The sequence below is a fragment of the Acinonyx jubatus genome, chromosome C2 (genome assembly GCF_027475565.1).
Source record: "Acinonyx jubatus isolate Ajub_Pintada_27869175 chromosome C2, VMU_Ajub_asm_v1.0, whole genome shotgun sequence".
Classification (NCBI taxonomy): Eukaryota; Metazoa; Chordata; class Mammalia; order Carnivora; family Felidae; genus Acinonyx; species Acinonyx jubatus.
In genome coordinates, this window is record NC_069384.1 from 41,845,255 (window position 1) to 41,858,305 (window position 13,051).

A 13,051-nucleotide genomic window follows, 5' to 3' on the forward strand; every position below is an offset into this window, starting at 1 on the left:
ATAACTGTTGAAGTCTAGGGAGGTATGCTATATATACCACATATATGTGTGTGTGTGTATATATATATTATAGTATAGTATATTACAGTATAGTATATAGTATAGTATATAAATACATACTATGGTATTTAAATTTCTATAATAAACAACATAATAGTTTACACCCCACACAACAAGAGTACTGGTCTGCTATATTGTGTGAAATAAAATTTTGTTGCCTTGTCAATTGCTTACCCACACAAAGCAACAAAACTGAGAGAGAAACGTGTTGACTTAATCCTGGAGAATATTACAAACGATTCCTTGGATATCTTGGGGAAAAAAATGTCTTTGAACCTGTTAGAATATGCAGAGGTAAAAGGATTAAAGAGGAACTGTGGAGAACACAAGCTGTTACTGTCTTGGACAAGTTCTCTAATATAGACAAATGTTCCTGTTCATCCTCTCTCATCTAGTGTCACGGTCCCAGAAGCCACTGCCAAGCTGAAGGAAGTACTTTGTATATGTCTTCTCCCTCATTTCATGTTGGTTACATAGTTCATCTCAGGAAAAGTATCTGAGGTAACCCTGAGAGGTATCAGATTTGAATTCTCACATTCATCCTCATCCTAACTTTTAGAGGCACTGTTTATAATCCTGTTTTCCACAGGCATATTAGCAAACACCCTCCCCCAGGGAAACTGGGGGACTACAGATCACGTCGAGGGCTCCATATTTCTGTATGATATTTAGTGGTCTTTATGATTAAATTCTTCTAGACTAACTTGGAAAAATGTAGACACTAAATATATATATTCTAACCCCAGGAATTACTGATCATATTAGGTGGACTCAGGAAACATCCCAAGGATCTTTGTTAAAGATTCTACTCAGAGAATATAATACAGTCATGAATTCTTCGGTAAGTATTCACTGGGTACCAATTATGTACCAAACTCTGGATCAGAGGGCCACCAAATTCTGGTTGGGAGAAAGTATTTATAAACCATGAGGTCAAAACCATTGCTGACTCTGAAGTATAAGGAAATCATAGTTTGGTTACAGCACATGGCTATGGCAGCAGTGTCTCCCTAACAAAGCCCACTTTCCTTTGAAGGTACTCCCTACTGAAATGCTTCAGTGGTTACACGTGGAAGGCGATAGACACAATTAACTTTGTAAAGGAACACAAGGGAACGCGGATTCAAGCTGGAAATGTTCAGTCTTTCACTGTATGGCTAGTATGCTAACTTATTAGCTTTCATGAATTCTTACCGTTTCCGGGTTATTTTCAAAGATCTCCCTGGCTTCTTCCTTATTGCACAGTTCTTCAATACATTCTCGTTCCAGATTACCCTTTTTGGTTTCTTCAAACATAGAATTTGCACGGCGTTTCCTAATCAGGACTTGTGAAGCATGCTGCTTTGACAAAACTGAAGGAAAAAACAAGTTGGGGGGGGGGGGAGTAAGTCTTTCATTTCTCCACTTAAAATATTTTATTAAACAGTGAGAATTAAAATCATTGTCTGATTGTGAATTGCATAACATTTAAACTCAGTATAGGTGAACTGAGAAGAAAAAATGCAGGTACATAAGCACTTTGGTTAACAATTCAAAGAGCAGGTTTGGTGTGCAAACTATAGCACTTGTAGAATGATCCACACAAATCATTCAAGTTCACACACAAGGTCAAACATACCAGACAATATTTAATGTTCACTTTATTATGACCATACTGGAAAAAGCATCATGCTGAAATGTCTATATCAAAAGTTACAACCACACATCTTTAAAGCTGGAGTAACTAACCTTCTCAATTTTAATGGAAAACCACATGATCTCTGTAAAGATAGAGAAATGCAGGAGTACGGTCTAATCAGCTATTTGAAAGATACCTGATGGGCTAAAACACTTGATTTATTCATACAAAGGAAAATAGGAATCTTTGAAACAAGGAAGACCTTGTACAAAGCACAAAATACAGAAGGCAAAGAGAAAAAAATTTGGTAATATCGACTACATAACAAATTTTAAACAACTGAAAAACAACAACAAAAGTAACAAAACAAAGTTCAACATCAAGCGACAGACTAGAGGAAAATATTTCATGATATAGAATGGAAAAAAAATCACACATTATAGAATGTATAGACAACTTTTGCAAACTAAAACAATAACAACAGCATTAAGACAATGAATAATGAGAATGTGTGCTCATTCGGTGGCTCAGTCAGTTAAGTGTCCAACTTCGGCTCAGGTCATGAACTCACCATTTGTGAGTTCGAGCCCTGCACTGGGCTCTGTGCTGACAGCTCAGAGCCTGGAGCCTGCTTCGGATTCTGTGTCTCCCTCTCTCTCTGCCCCTCCCCTGCTCATTTTCTGACTCTCTCTCTCAAAAATAAACATTTTTTTTAACGTTTATTTATTTTTGAGACAGAGAGAGAGCATGAATGGGGGAGGGTCAGAGAGAGGGAGACACAGAATCCGAAACAGGCTCCAGGCTCTGAGCTGTCAGCACAGAGCCCGATGCAGGGCTCAAACTCACGGACACGAGATCATGACCTGAGCCAAAGTCAGCCGCTTAACCGACTAAGCCACCCAGGCGCCCCTCAAAAATAAATATTAAAAAAAAAATTTTTAATGAAAATTGTCTGGGATGCCTAGGTGGCTCATTTGGTTAAGTTCAGCTCAGGTCATGATCTCCCAGTCCGTGAGTTGGAGCCCTGTGCCCTGCCTCAGATTCTGTGTCTCCCTCTCTCTGTTCCTCCCCAGCTTGCTCTCTCTCTCAAAAATAAACATTAAAAAAATTAAAAATGAAAATTGTGGAATGCCACACCTATAGCATAACCTGATATATATATCAGCCATACTTGTAGATATGTAAGTATCACGTGGACAAATTCATAGAAAAGAGTTTGAGAAGACAAACTACTGATTGCAATTATATTTGAAAAAAAAAAAAAGACAGTATGAAGCTTTGGTGTCATTGCTTTAGTATGTAAACAGAACATTGTTTTATAGTACAAATTTTTTAAGCCAAAATTAAAATCTACAAATAATTTTTTAATCTTGATTTTAACCACAAATGGTTCTTTCATTAAGATAAGCAAGTAACATAAATAGATAATTTTGTTTTTCTCTTATTTATCTTATTACCTGGTAAATAAGGCACACACAACAGATGACAATAGAAGGAAGAAAAAAAGCAAAAGAACTAATTAATCAAAAATCTTTCAAGAAGGAAGGAAGTAATGTTACTATTTCTCCTACTTGCCAAAACAGATGTTTAAATGTGATGATTAAATAAATAAAGTGTCTGGGTTACATTTTTAGCTCTATGTTTTACCATTTTTATCAGTGTTCATTAAGATCAAGATTAAATCAAGGCTGTATGTGTCTAACAGATGGGTTTCTGTGAGCACATTACCTCCCAAGTGTGCTACTGACTGATAAATGGTAGTCCTATCCACAATGAAAGAGTCTGACATGGCCAATTATTTCATTTATTTGAAATAGTCTTAAGGATGCTACTTTATAATAAATATAGCAAAAACATGTCCCTTTTGAACTTCAAAGCAAATATGTACGTTTTTCTGGGGAAAGCAAGAGCATCATTCTTTGAAAGATAAATACAGTGATTAAGTAACCAAAAAATCAAGGTCAAATGCACTTAGGAAACTAACCATAAACATCACTCTTTGGTATTTCTTCCTTATGGAATGTTAAGTTTTGGACTTTAGATCTTAATATTGGTATCTAAGAATATCTGGTCCCCTGCAAGGGACCCTGCTACAGGACACAGAACAGGGTTGATAACACAGACTATATTCACATTTGTGAAAGGGAAAGCTTTCAAGTGTCCAGAGAGAACTAAGGTAGACATTTAAAGGAATGCTTTCGTAAGTTTATAGAAGTAGAAGAAAACAAAAAAGCCTCCATTATTTCAGAGATGATGAAACTCACATAAAGAGCATGCAAGATAGTTACCCTAAGTTATAATAGCAAAATTAGGACTTAGATGCCAATGTCCAGACCTGTGACTATCCATTACTATTTTCTGCTTCTCAAAAACAGAGGGTTCATTTTCTCCATTGATTAGAGGAATACTAAAAAGGAAAATTGTTAACAGCTCCGTCCTAAAGGATAATGAAGCTAACAATAAATAACTAATTTTGTCTAGATTTGAATGTTTATGTTTTATTTCATCTAGGTTCAAACCAATAATGCTTTAAATTGTCACAGTACTTAATAATTTTCAATGTGTGTATTATTTCATTTTGATCCTCACATAAATAATGAAATAAACTAGACTGTAGAATTATCATCCCCACTTTCCTTGAGTTACTTAAACTTAAGCTGAGAGAGGCTTCATGTTTTAGCCCAAAGTCATAGGGTTAAGATGTGGTCTAATGGGACAGGGATTCATATATACCCATCCTTCTAATAAAGTGCTCTTTCCTCTGTATATTCTGCCACTAAATGACCACAATGTACTTGATCTAAAAAAAAAAAAAAAAGAAATTATGTGACTGTGGCATGGACAACTTTGATATCTTCAATAAGACATTTACTGCCCTTTAGAAAATAAACCCATCCATTTAACAAGTGTGCTTTCAAAGAAGTCTACTATTCCTTCTCAAAAAAATATAAACATAACATTACAGATCTGAATTAAAAACTACAGAACTGTAGGATGAGAAAAATATGTGCGTTAGAAGTGCTTTAACCAGATGCCTCCGTCTATCCACCTAAAAGCATCCACCCTGCTGGACTTCTCCATTATTAAAAAGTTCCATTATTTATCAGAATAGTCATGGTATATAAGCATATGTATGCTGTTTTTAAATGATCTCCTTCAATACTAATCACAACTGTTCTAAGTAGACAGTAATTGTCCCATTTTATACATGAACAAACTACAACTCAGGGAAGCTGAGTTCATCTCACCAAGTTCACACAGCTGATCACAGAGCCAAGCCTGCCTCCAAAACATGTTTTCCTTTTGCATTACTACACTGTGGCTAGTCATTTGTTTCACTTCTTTGGGTCAAGAAGTATTTCAAGTAAGCCTTTGTTAAAACTCAACTTTGCTGCTTGAAATGTGTTACATTCAGATTCAAAATTTCAGGTTATTAGGTTCAGTTAAGAGTCTTTCAAGTTAGAAGAATGATGGAACTATTCACATTTTTAACTTATCTGAGTCCTCCCTTCTTCAAACAGTGTCCATAGCAGGTTCAACAACTACGTCAATAACATAACCATTGTTCAAACATTAACTGGAATTCTTTCTTGACATTGCTTAACAGCCTTCAAATGTTCCTCTTTCTGTGGGGGCAAATCTTTGTTTTTTGAGCACAAAATTTGATTGTCTTATCTCCAAAAAAGTAATTTATTGTTATTGGTACTTCATCAAAGCACCTGTAATAAGGATAAGCATTATCCTTATTAACAATTAAGCATTATTAATAATAAGTATTAGCATTGCCTCTGCTCACAGGAGAATTTCCCAGTGTTCAATTCAGTTCCACCACGGTCACAGGGCGGTACTTTCCTCAGGCCCTTTTCCCACTTAAGTTTTCAAACTTGCTACCATCTGTTCAGTAGGTGAGGACCACAGATCTGCAATTTGCCCAAAACTGATCAGTCAGATGTGAGTGAGGTTTCAGACAAAGGAGATGACGAAGGTTCATGCTTTAGGAAAGTCCATCCTCTGAATCTTCTCCATTCTGTTCTCTTGTCCTTCGCAAAGCTGGTTCTCACATCCCTCCTTCCAAAAGCTCATCCTTTTTTAGTTCTGCTTTCTGTCTCTTTTCCCCAGGATCTACTTATCTGGCATCCCAGGAATGAAAAACTACCCTAGAAAATGTGTCTGAGAATCTCTGGTAGAATTTGGGTTGGCAGAGTGTTTGAATCCTTGTTTCTGCTTCAGTCTGGGATGAAGCAGGGGAAAATCGCTTTCAATGTACAAATAGAACAACTAGACAATACTCTGAGATATAACTGTGCCTCATATGTGTCAACTATTGAAATGCCATGTTTTCATTAGTCAAAGCCTGAGAAACATAGAACTGCATGTAATATAGAAAAACTGGGAAAACATATGCCCAGATATTACCAATTGTATTTAAAATAATCACATGATAATCAAATGTAAAATGTTTCATTTTTTTCCATAAAGATTTCTCCCACAGAATATTTCTAATTGAGGAAGGATATTTTAAAATATGAAGGTTGCAGGGACTATGAAAAACCAAAAGATAGATTTTTTTTTTTAAGGCAGGCTTCATACCCAGCACAAAGCCCAATGTAAGGCTCAAACTCATGACCATGAAATCACGACCTGAGATCAAGAGTTGGACGCTCAACTGACTGAGCCACCCAGGCACCCCCCACAAAGATAGATTTTTAATTAGGCATTTGTCAGACTGTATAATTATTACCAATTTTCAGAGAAGTTTGGGCTAGCTTTCAGGAAGATATGCTATGTCTGTATGCATGGTACACTTCAATCTTTTTTTAAGTCAATTTTTTGAAGACAGCTATTACACTTACTTTTCTCTAAAGTTCTTACTTTTGTTTACAATGAGGACTATGCCACTGAGCAACTGATTCTTCTCATATTTTATGTTAAAGGTTAGAAACGTGTTAGAAAAAAGTATTCTCTAAAGGTGAATTATCCATTCTTCAAGACGACTAAGCAATAAATAGGCTAGTAAGAAATACTTTAAAAGAATATTAAGGAATAGATCTGGATAAGAATTTAAATCTGGGAAACAAAAAGAGGAAATAATCTGTGAGTTACCTGTTGTACATATAAAGCTGAGTCCTGGAAACATCTGGATTAGAAGAGATGAAGGTCGGCTTTCATTTAGAAGCTGAAAAGCCATTGATGGCATTAAAAAAAAATGCGATCATCGACCCCCATTCTGGATGAGGAGGGAAACAATGCCTGAACTGTTTAGCCACAACTGGAGTGACATGGACCTTTCCTTACTCCAGGATTTAATTATGACTTTAATTTACAGTCCCTATTCTAGGGGGGGTGGGGATGGGGGAGAACAAATCAAACACTCTGCTATTGTTTACCCAAGGTTAAAACCTTTGATTGTAGCCATAGACAGAGAAAGTGGTACATTTCACTTATTCCTTCCAAAACAACAAATACTTCTACCCAAAAGACAGTTTATTACCCAGAAAACAAAACAGAACAAAACACTACGTTAATCATTTCTTTCATTTGACTTGTTTGCTCTTGGTGAGTGATAAATTACGGTACTTCATTTGAAGGGACTCAGAGTTCAGATTTTGGCAAGGTGTGGAGAAGAATTTTCTATAGTCCTCTCTTTTCTTCTCTCGACTACCACACTGCAGGCTATACTTCCTGAGGCTACAGCAGGAGGCCTCTTTTATGACGTGCACAAGATATTTCACGCAGTCAGCTCTCCTTGTCTTTTTTATCTCCTACACACTAGGACACCAAAACACCATCTGATTTTGACGTCATGTACCAAGAGGTTACAGCCCAGGAAAAGTTGTGTTTTTGTTCTATTTGACCTATTTGTTAGGATAGCATCAATTAATATTATTAGTTCACTGGCCTGTGTCTGTGTTTATGTTTGGAAAAGCAACAGGCAAACTGTTCCTGGACGTTTTTAAAGGCAACAATGAAAGAGTTGGCCTAATTCTGCACTATCCTACTTCCTGCAATATCTCCCAGATATGAAACAAGACTTAGAAAGACTCTAGATGCTTCTCCTTTGACTCCTAGGATATATCTTTCTTTAAGTGCTGATGTGAAAATGAGATTATTTGGAATATTGGTATAGTATTGAATAAATGCTTAGAATTCAATTTTTACATTTTTGCTAGCCCCTTGTTGACTTTCTAAAACGCTGTAAGATACAGTCTAAATAACAATGGAATAACATAATTTCTTTTAAAAAAGGGAGAAAGCGATTGGGATAAGGAGTGGGAACAAGAAGGATAGCAAAACAAGTAATAAGGAAAGGTACACTTAACATACAGAAACTCAGGCTCACTTAAAAAAGTTAGCCACAAAATTAAAAAAAACTACCTCTCTCATTCCATAATAACAAAAATAATAAATTAAGCAATTGTGTTCCACTTGACAAGGCATTATGGACTGAATGTTTGGTATTATGGTCTGAATGTTTATGTCCACCTCCCATCCCCTACGCCCTGAATTCATACGTTCAAGTAGAAATCCCCAGTGCAGCTGTATTTGGAAAAGGGGCCTCTAAGGAAATAATTAAGGTTAAATGAGGTCATGAGGGTGGGGCCCTAATACCATACGATTAGTGTCCTGATAAGAGGAAACATTAGCAAGCTTGCACACCCCATCCGCACCCCCCCCTTCTCTCTCCCTGCAAGCATATGGGCCCTGAGGAAAGGCCACGTGAGAACACAGTGAGAAAACAAGGTCTGCAAGCCAGGAAGAGAGTCCTGGCTAGAAACTAAAGTGGCCAAAACTTTCATCTTGGATTTTCCAGCCTCCAGAACTGTTAGAAATATTTTCTCTTGTTTAAACCATGTAGTCTATGATATTTTTGTCAGAGTGGTCCAAGCAGACTAACATATAAGGCAAGAAGGTTGGTGACTATTTCTAGATGCTCTTTAAAGACATGGAAAGTGGTGTTTATGGTTAGTGATGTTAAAGAGCATTTATCTGCTCTCTATCCAAGACAGCATTAAAATGACTGCAGGAGAATTTTAAAAAGGAAAAACCAACAACAGTTGAGACAATGGGAAGGGTCTTTGGCAGATAAGAACTTTAACAAATTCTCCAGAAGCTGGAAACCTGAGGAAAACCTATTAAGAAATAAGGGAGAGGAAGCCTTGACCCAAAATACACCCATAGAGATATAACAGAAGTAAGAATGCTCTTGCCTTTGGGAAATAAAAGCTCAGAAAGACTGTAATACAGCATTTAGTGGGAGAGTGGGAGAAAGGCAACTAGAAGCAGAAGATTAATTTGAAAGTCCAGCAATGACACAGCACTGGTTTCCCAGTACATCACAAAATACATGAAGCAGTACACTTAGAGTAGGCTCAATAAACATTAATTGTATAAATGAATCATGTAATGAGTGTACATAGAGCTACCTGCTAACTCTCCCTTTAAAAAAAAAAAAAAAAGAAAGGAAGAAAAAAAAAAGACCAGCAGGAAGCCACACAATGGAGTCACCTAAAGCCTACCCAGTACTGTTGCTTAAATATGAAGAGACAACCAAGAATCCTCAGAAATATGGAGGAAAAAAATTAACAGCTACCAATAGCATGAAAAAGAAAACCAATATGAGAAAAAACAGGTAATTCAGAGAAGAGAACTTTAAAAAAACTTTTTTAAAGTCTAATGAATATCGTCATAGTGACTTAAGAAGATAATGAATCCGTAAAAGGATGAAAGTAAAATCAAAGAAAAAAATACTTCAAGAAATTTACAATATGATTGCCAGTATAGAAGGTTTGAAAGAAAAAGTTAAAGAAATCTCCTGGAATATAGAGCAAAATTTTAAAGATATAAAAACATGAGAGTCAAAGTCATGAAGAATCAATTCTGGAAGAGTTCTAGAAAGAAAACAGAGGCTATGGAGAGAGGAAATGATCATGTAAGTACAGGTAGAAAAATTTTTGGAGCTGATGAGAAATACTAATGTTCATATAAAGATGGTATTAAAGACACAAAAGATAACTTAAAAATGTATACTAAATATCCTAAAATAAATTGAGAGGATCTGGCATCCATAAAACAAAAGTAGGCTGCTATGAAAAGGGAGGAGAGAATTAAAATACGATTTTGAAATAAAAAAGTTAATGGATAAACTGAAAAACAGAATGGACTACTTTTCTCTCCCACCCCAAGAAAGTCACCCCCATTTATATCCCTATTGCACTGACAAAAATTTAAAAAGAAGTTCATGTCTAATGTTGGTAAAGATGAGAGGAATTAGGGACTCTTAAAATCTACTTTTAAAACCAAATTTCCAGGGAGAAATCTAACAATATATACCCAAAGCCTTTAGACATTCAGCTAACCATTCTATTTCTAGGAAATTAATCTGAGGAAATGAATATGGACAAATGTAAAGAAACACTTATGAATATGTTCATCACAGTATTATTGATACAAGCAAAACACTGGAAATAATGTAAATCTCCAAAGATACATTTTTGGTTAAATATATTATGATGAACATATATGAAAGAAAATTATAAATCTATTTTAAAGTGTGACAGAATTTATGGATATGAAAGCCATCATATCTTAATTTTATTTTTTTAATTAATTAATTTTTTAAAATTTACATCCAAGTTAGTTAGCATATAGTATAATAATGGTTTCAGGAATAGAATTTAGTGATTCATCACTTATACATAACACCCAGTGCTCATCTAACAAGTGTCCTCCTTAATGCCCTTTGCCCATTTAGCCCATCACCCTACCCCAAATCCCTCCAGCAACCCTCAGTTTGCTCTCTGTATTTAAGAGTCTTTTATGGTTGGTCCCCCTCCCTGTTTTTATATTATTTTTGATTCCCTTCCCTTATGTTCATCTGTTTTGTATCTTAAAGTCCTCATATGAGTGAAGTCATATGATACTTGTCTTTCTCTGACTAATTTTGTTTAGCATAATACACACTAGTTCCATCCACATTGCTGCAAATGAGAAAATTTCATTCTTTTTGATGGCCAAGTAATATTCCATTGTATATATATACCACTTCTTCTTTATCCATTCATCAGTCGATGGACATTTGGGCTCTTTCCATAGTTTGGCTATTGTCGATAGTGCTGCTATAAATATTGGGGTGCATATGCCCTTTCAAAACAGCATACCTATATCCTTTGGATAAATATCTAGTAGTACAATTTCTGGGTCATAGAGTATTTCTATTTTTTAATTTTTTGAAGAACCTCGATACTGTTTTTCAGAATGGTTGCACCAGTTTGCATTCCCGCCAGCAGTGCAAAAGGTGCAAATACTCGCCAGCATCTGTTGTTGCCTGGGTTGATCATTTTAGCCATTCTGACAGGTGTGAGGTCGTATCTCATTGTGGTTTTGATTTGTATTTCATTGATGATGAGTGATGTTGAGCATCTCTTCACGTGTCTGTTGGCCATCTGGATGTCTTCTTTGGAGAAGTATCTATTTATGTTTTTTGCCCATTTCTTCAATGGATTATTTGTTTTCTGGGTGTTGAGTTTGATAAGTTCTTTATAGATTTTGGATACTAACCCTTTATCTGATATGTCATTTGCAAATATCTTCTCCTATTCCATCGGTTGCCTTTTAGTTTTGCTCATTGTTTCCTTCATTGTGCAGAAGCTTTGCATCTTGAAGAGATCCCAATAGTTCATTTTTGCTTTTGTTTCCCTTGCTTCTGGAGAAATGTCAAGAAGTTGCTGTGGTCCAGGTCAAAGAGGTTTTTGCCTATTTTTTCCTCTAGGATTTTGATGTCTTCCTGTCTTATGTTTAGGTCTTTCATCCATTTTGAGTTTATTTTTGTGTATGGTAGGAAAGTGGTCCAGTTTCATTTTTTGAATGTCGCTGTCCAGTTTTCCCAACACCATATGCTGAAGAGACTTTTTTCCATTGGATATTCTTTCCTTCTTTGTCAAGGATTAGTTGGCCGTATGTTTGTGGGTCCATTTCTGGGTTCTCTATTCCATTCCATTGATCTATGGGTCTGTTTTTGTGCCAGTACTATACCGTCTTGATGATTACAGCTTTGTAATACAGCTTGAAGTCCGGAATTGTGACACGTCCAGCTTTGGTTTTCTTTTTCAGGATTGCTTTGGCTATTCAGGGTCTTTCCTGGTTCCATATAAATTTAAGGATTGTTTGTTCTAGCTCTGTGAAGAATGCTGGTGTTATTTTTATAGGGATTGGATTGAATGTGTAGATTGCTTTGGGTAGTATTGACATTGTAACAATATTTGTTCTTTCAATCCATGGGAATGGAATGTTTTTCCACTTTTTTGTGTCTTCTTCAATTTCATTCAGAAGCTTTCTACAGTTTTCAGTATATAGATTTCTCACCTCTTTGGTTAGGTTTATTCCTAGATATTTTATGGGTTTTGGTGCATCATCATATATTTAGGTGAAACATCAAGTTCAAAATAATATTAGAAAAAAATAAAATAAAATAAAAAATAAATTTAAAAAGGGGTACCTGGGTAGCACAGTCAGTTAAGTGTCTGACTTAGGCTCAGGTCACAATCTCATGGTTCATGGGTTCTAGCCCTGCGTTGGGCTCTGTGCTGACAGCTGAGAGCCTGGAGCCGGCTTCGGATTCTGTGTCTCCCTCTTTCTCTGCCCCTACCCACCCCCTCCCAAAAATAAACATTAAAAAAATAATAATAATAAAAGAAAAAAAATAGTATTAGAGCACAATTCCATTCTTGTATTTATGTATTTTAATTTCTAAGAATGTGTATATGCAGACAAGTTTGCTTAGAAGAATATAAAGCAAAACAATACTTTGGTCTCGGGCTAGTGAACTACAGATAGATTTTATTTTTTTGTTAGTGCAATATTACAGTGAATATCTGTATTCCCAAATTATATTAATCATGGATTACTTGAATGGTTTAAAAATGTTAGGGAGTTGGTAGAATATAGCTGGTAGTTTAAGCTGGAAAAAGATGTTCAATGAGGCTAGAAGGTCAAGTGGAAGCCAAGGAAACTTTAATATTTAAGGAAAAACAGAGATCAACAAAACAACAGAAGTAGAATTAGTAACACACATATATAGAGAAAGAAAGAATAAATTTTTTTTAAGCAGGCTTCACACCCTGCACGGATCCCAAAGCAGGGCTTAAACTCATGACCCTGAGATCAAGACCTGAGCTGAGATCAAGAGCAGATGCTCAACCGACTGATCTACCCAAGTGTCCCAGGAGAGAAAGAAAAGTTGAAGATAATGTTTATAGACATAAAAGAAGGTCAATTTCCAAAAGGTAATTTCAATAGTGTTAAATGTTGTAAGGAACTTATTAATAATAATTACCATGATTTGCGATGAGAGGTGAAATGTAGTTGGTTTAACAA

The 13,051-nt window shown here is 35.8% G+C and overlaps 1 protein-coding gene across 2 annotated transcripts in view; it reads right to left on the minus strand.

The window, feature by feature from the left end:
• The window catches only part of PROS1 (protein S), a 69,015-nt gene that overhangs the window by 45,088 nt on the left and 10,876 nt on the right, over positions 1–13,051 (minus strand). Inside the window, exons 1-2 of one of the 2 annotated variants that reach the window (XM_053220711.1) lie at positions 6,782–6,908; positions 1,255–1,412 (exon numbers count right to left, since the gene is read on the minus strand). In XM_053220711.1, the coding sequence (XP_053076686.1) occupies positions 1,255–1,412; positions 6,782–6,875 (252 nt within the window). In that variant the 5' untranslated portion in view covers positions 6,876–6,908. Of the gene's footprint in view, positions 1–1,254; positions 1,413–6,781; positions 6,909–13,051 lie in introns of those variants that run through there. The other variant, XM_027077579.2, reaches the window with a different exon arrangement.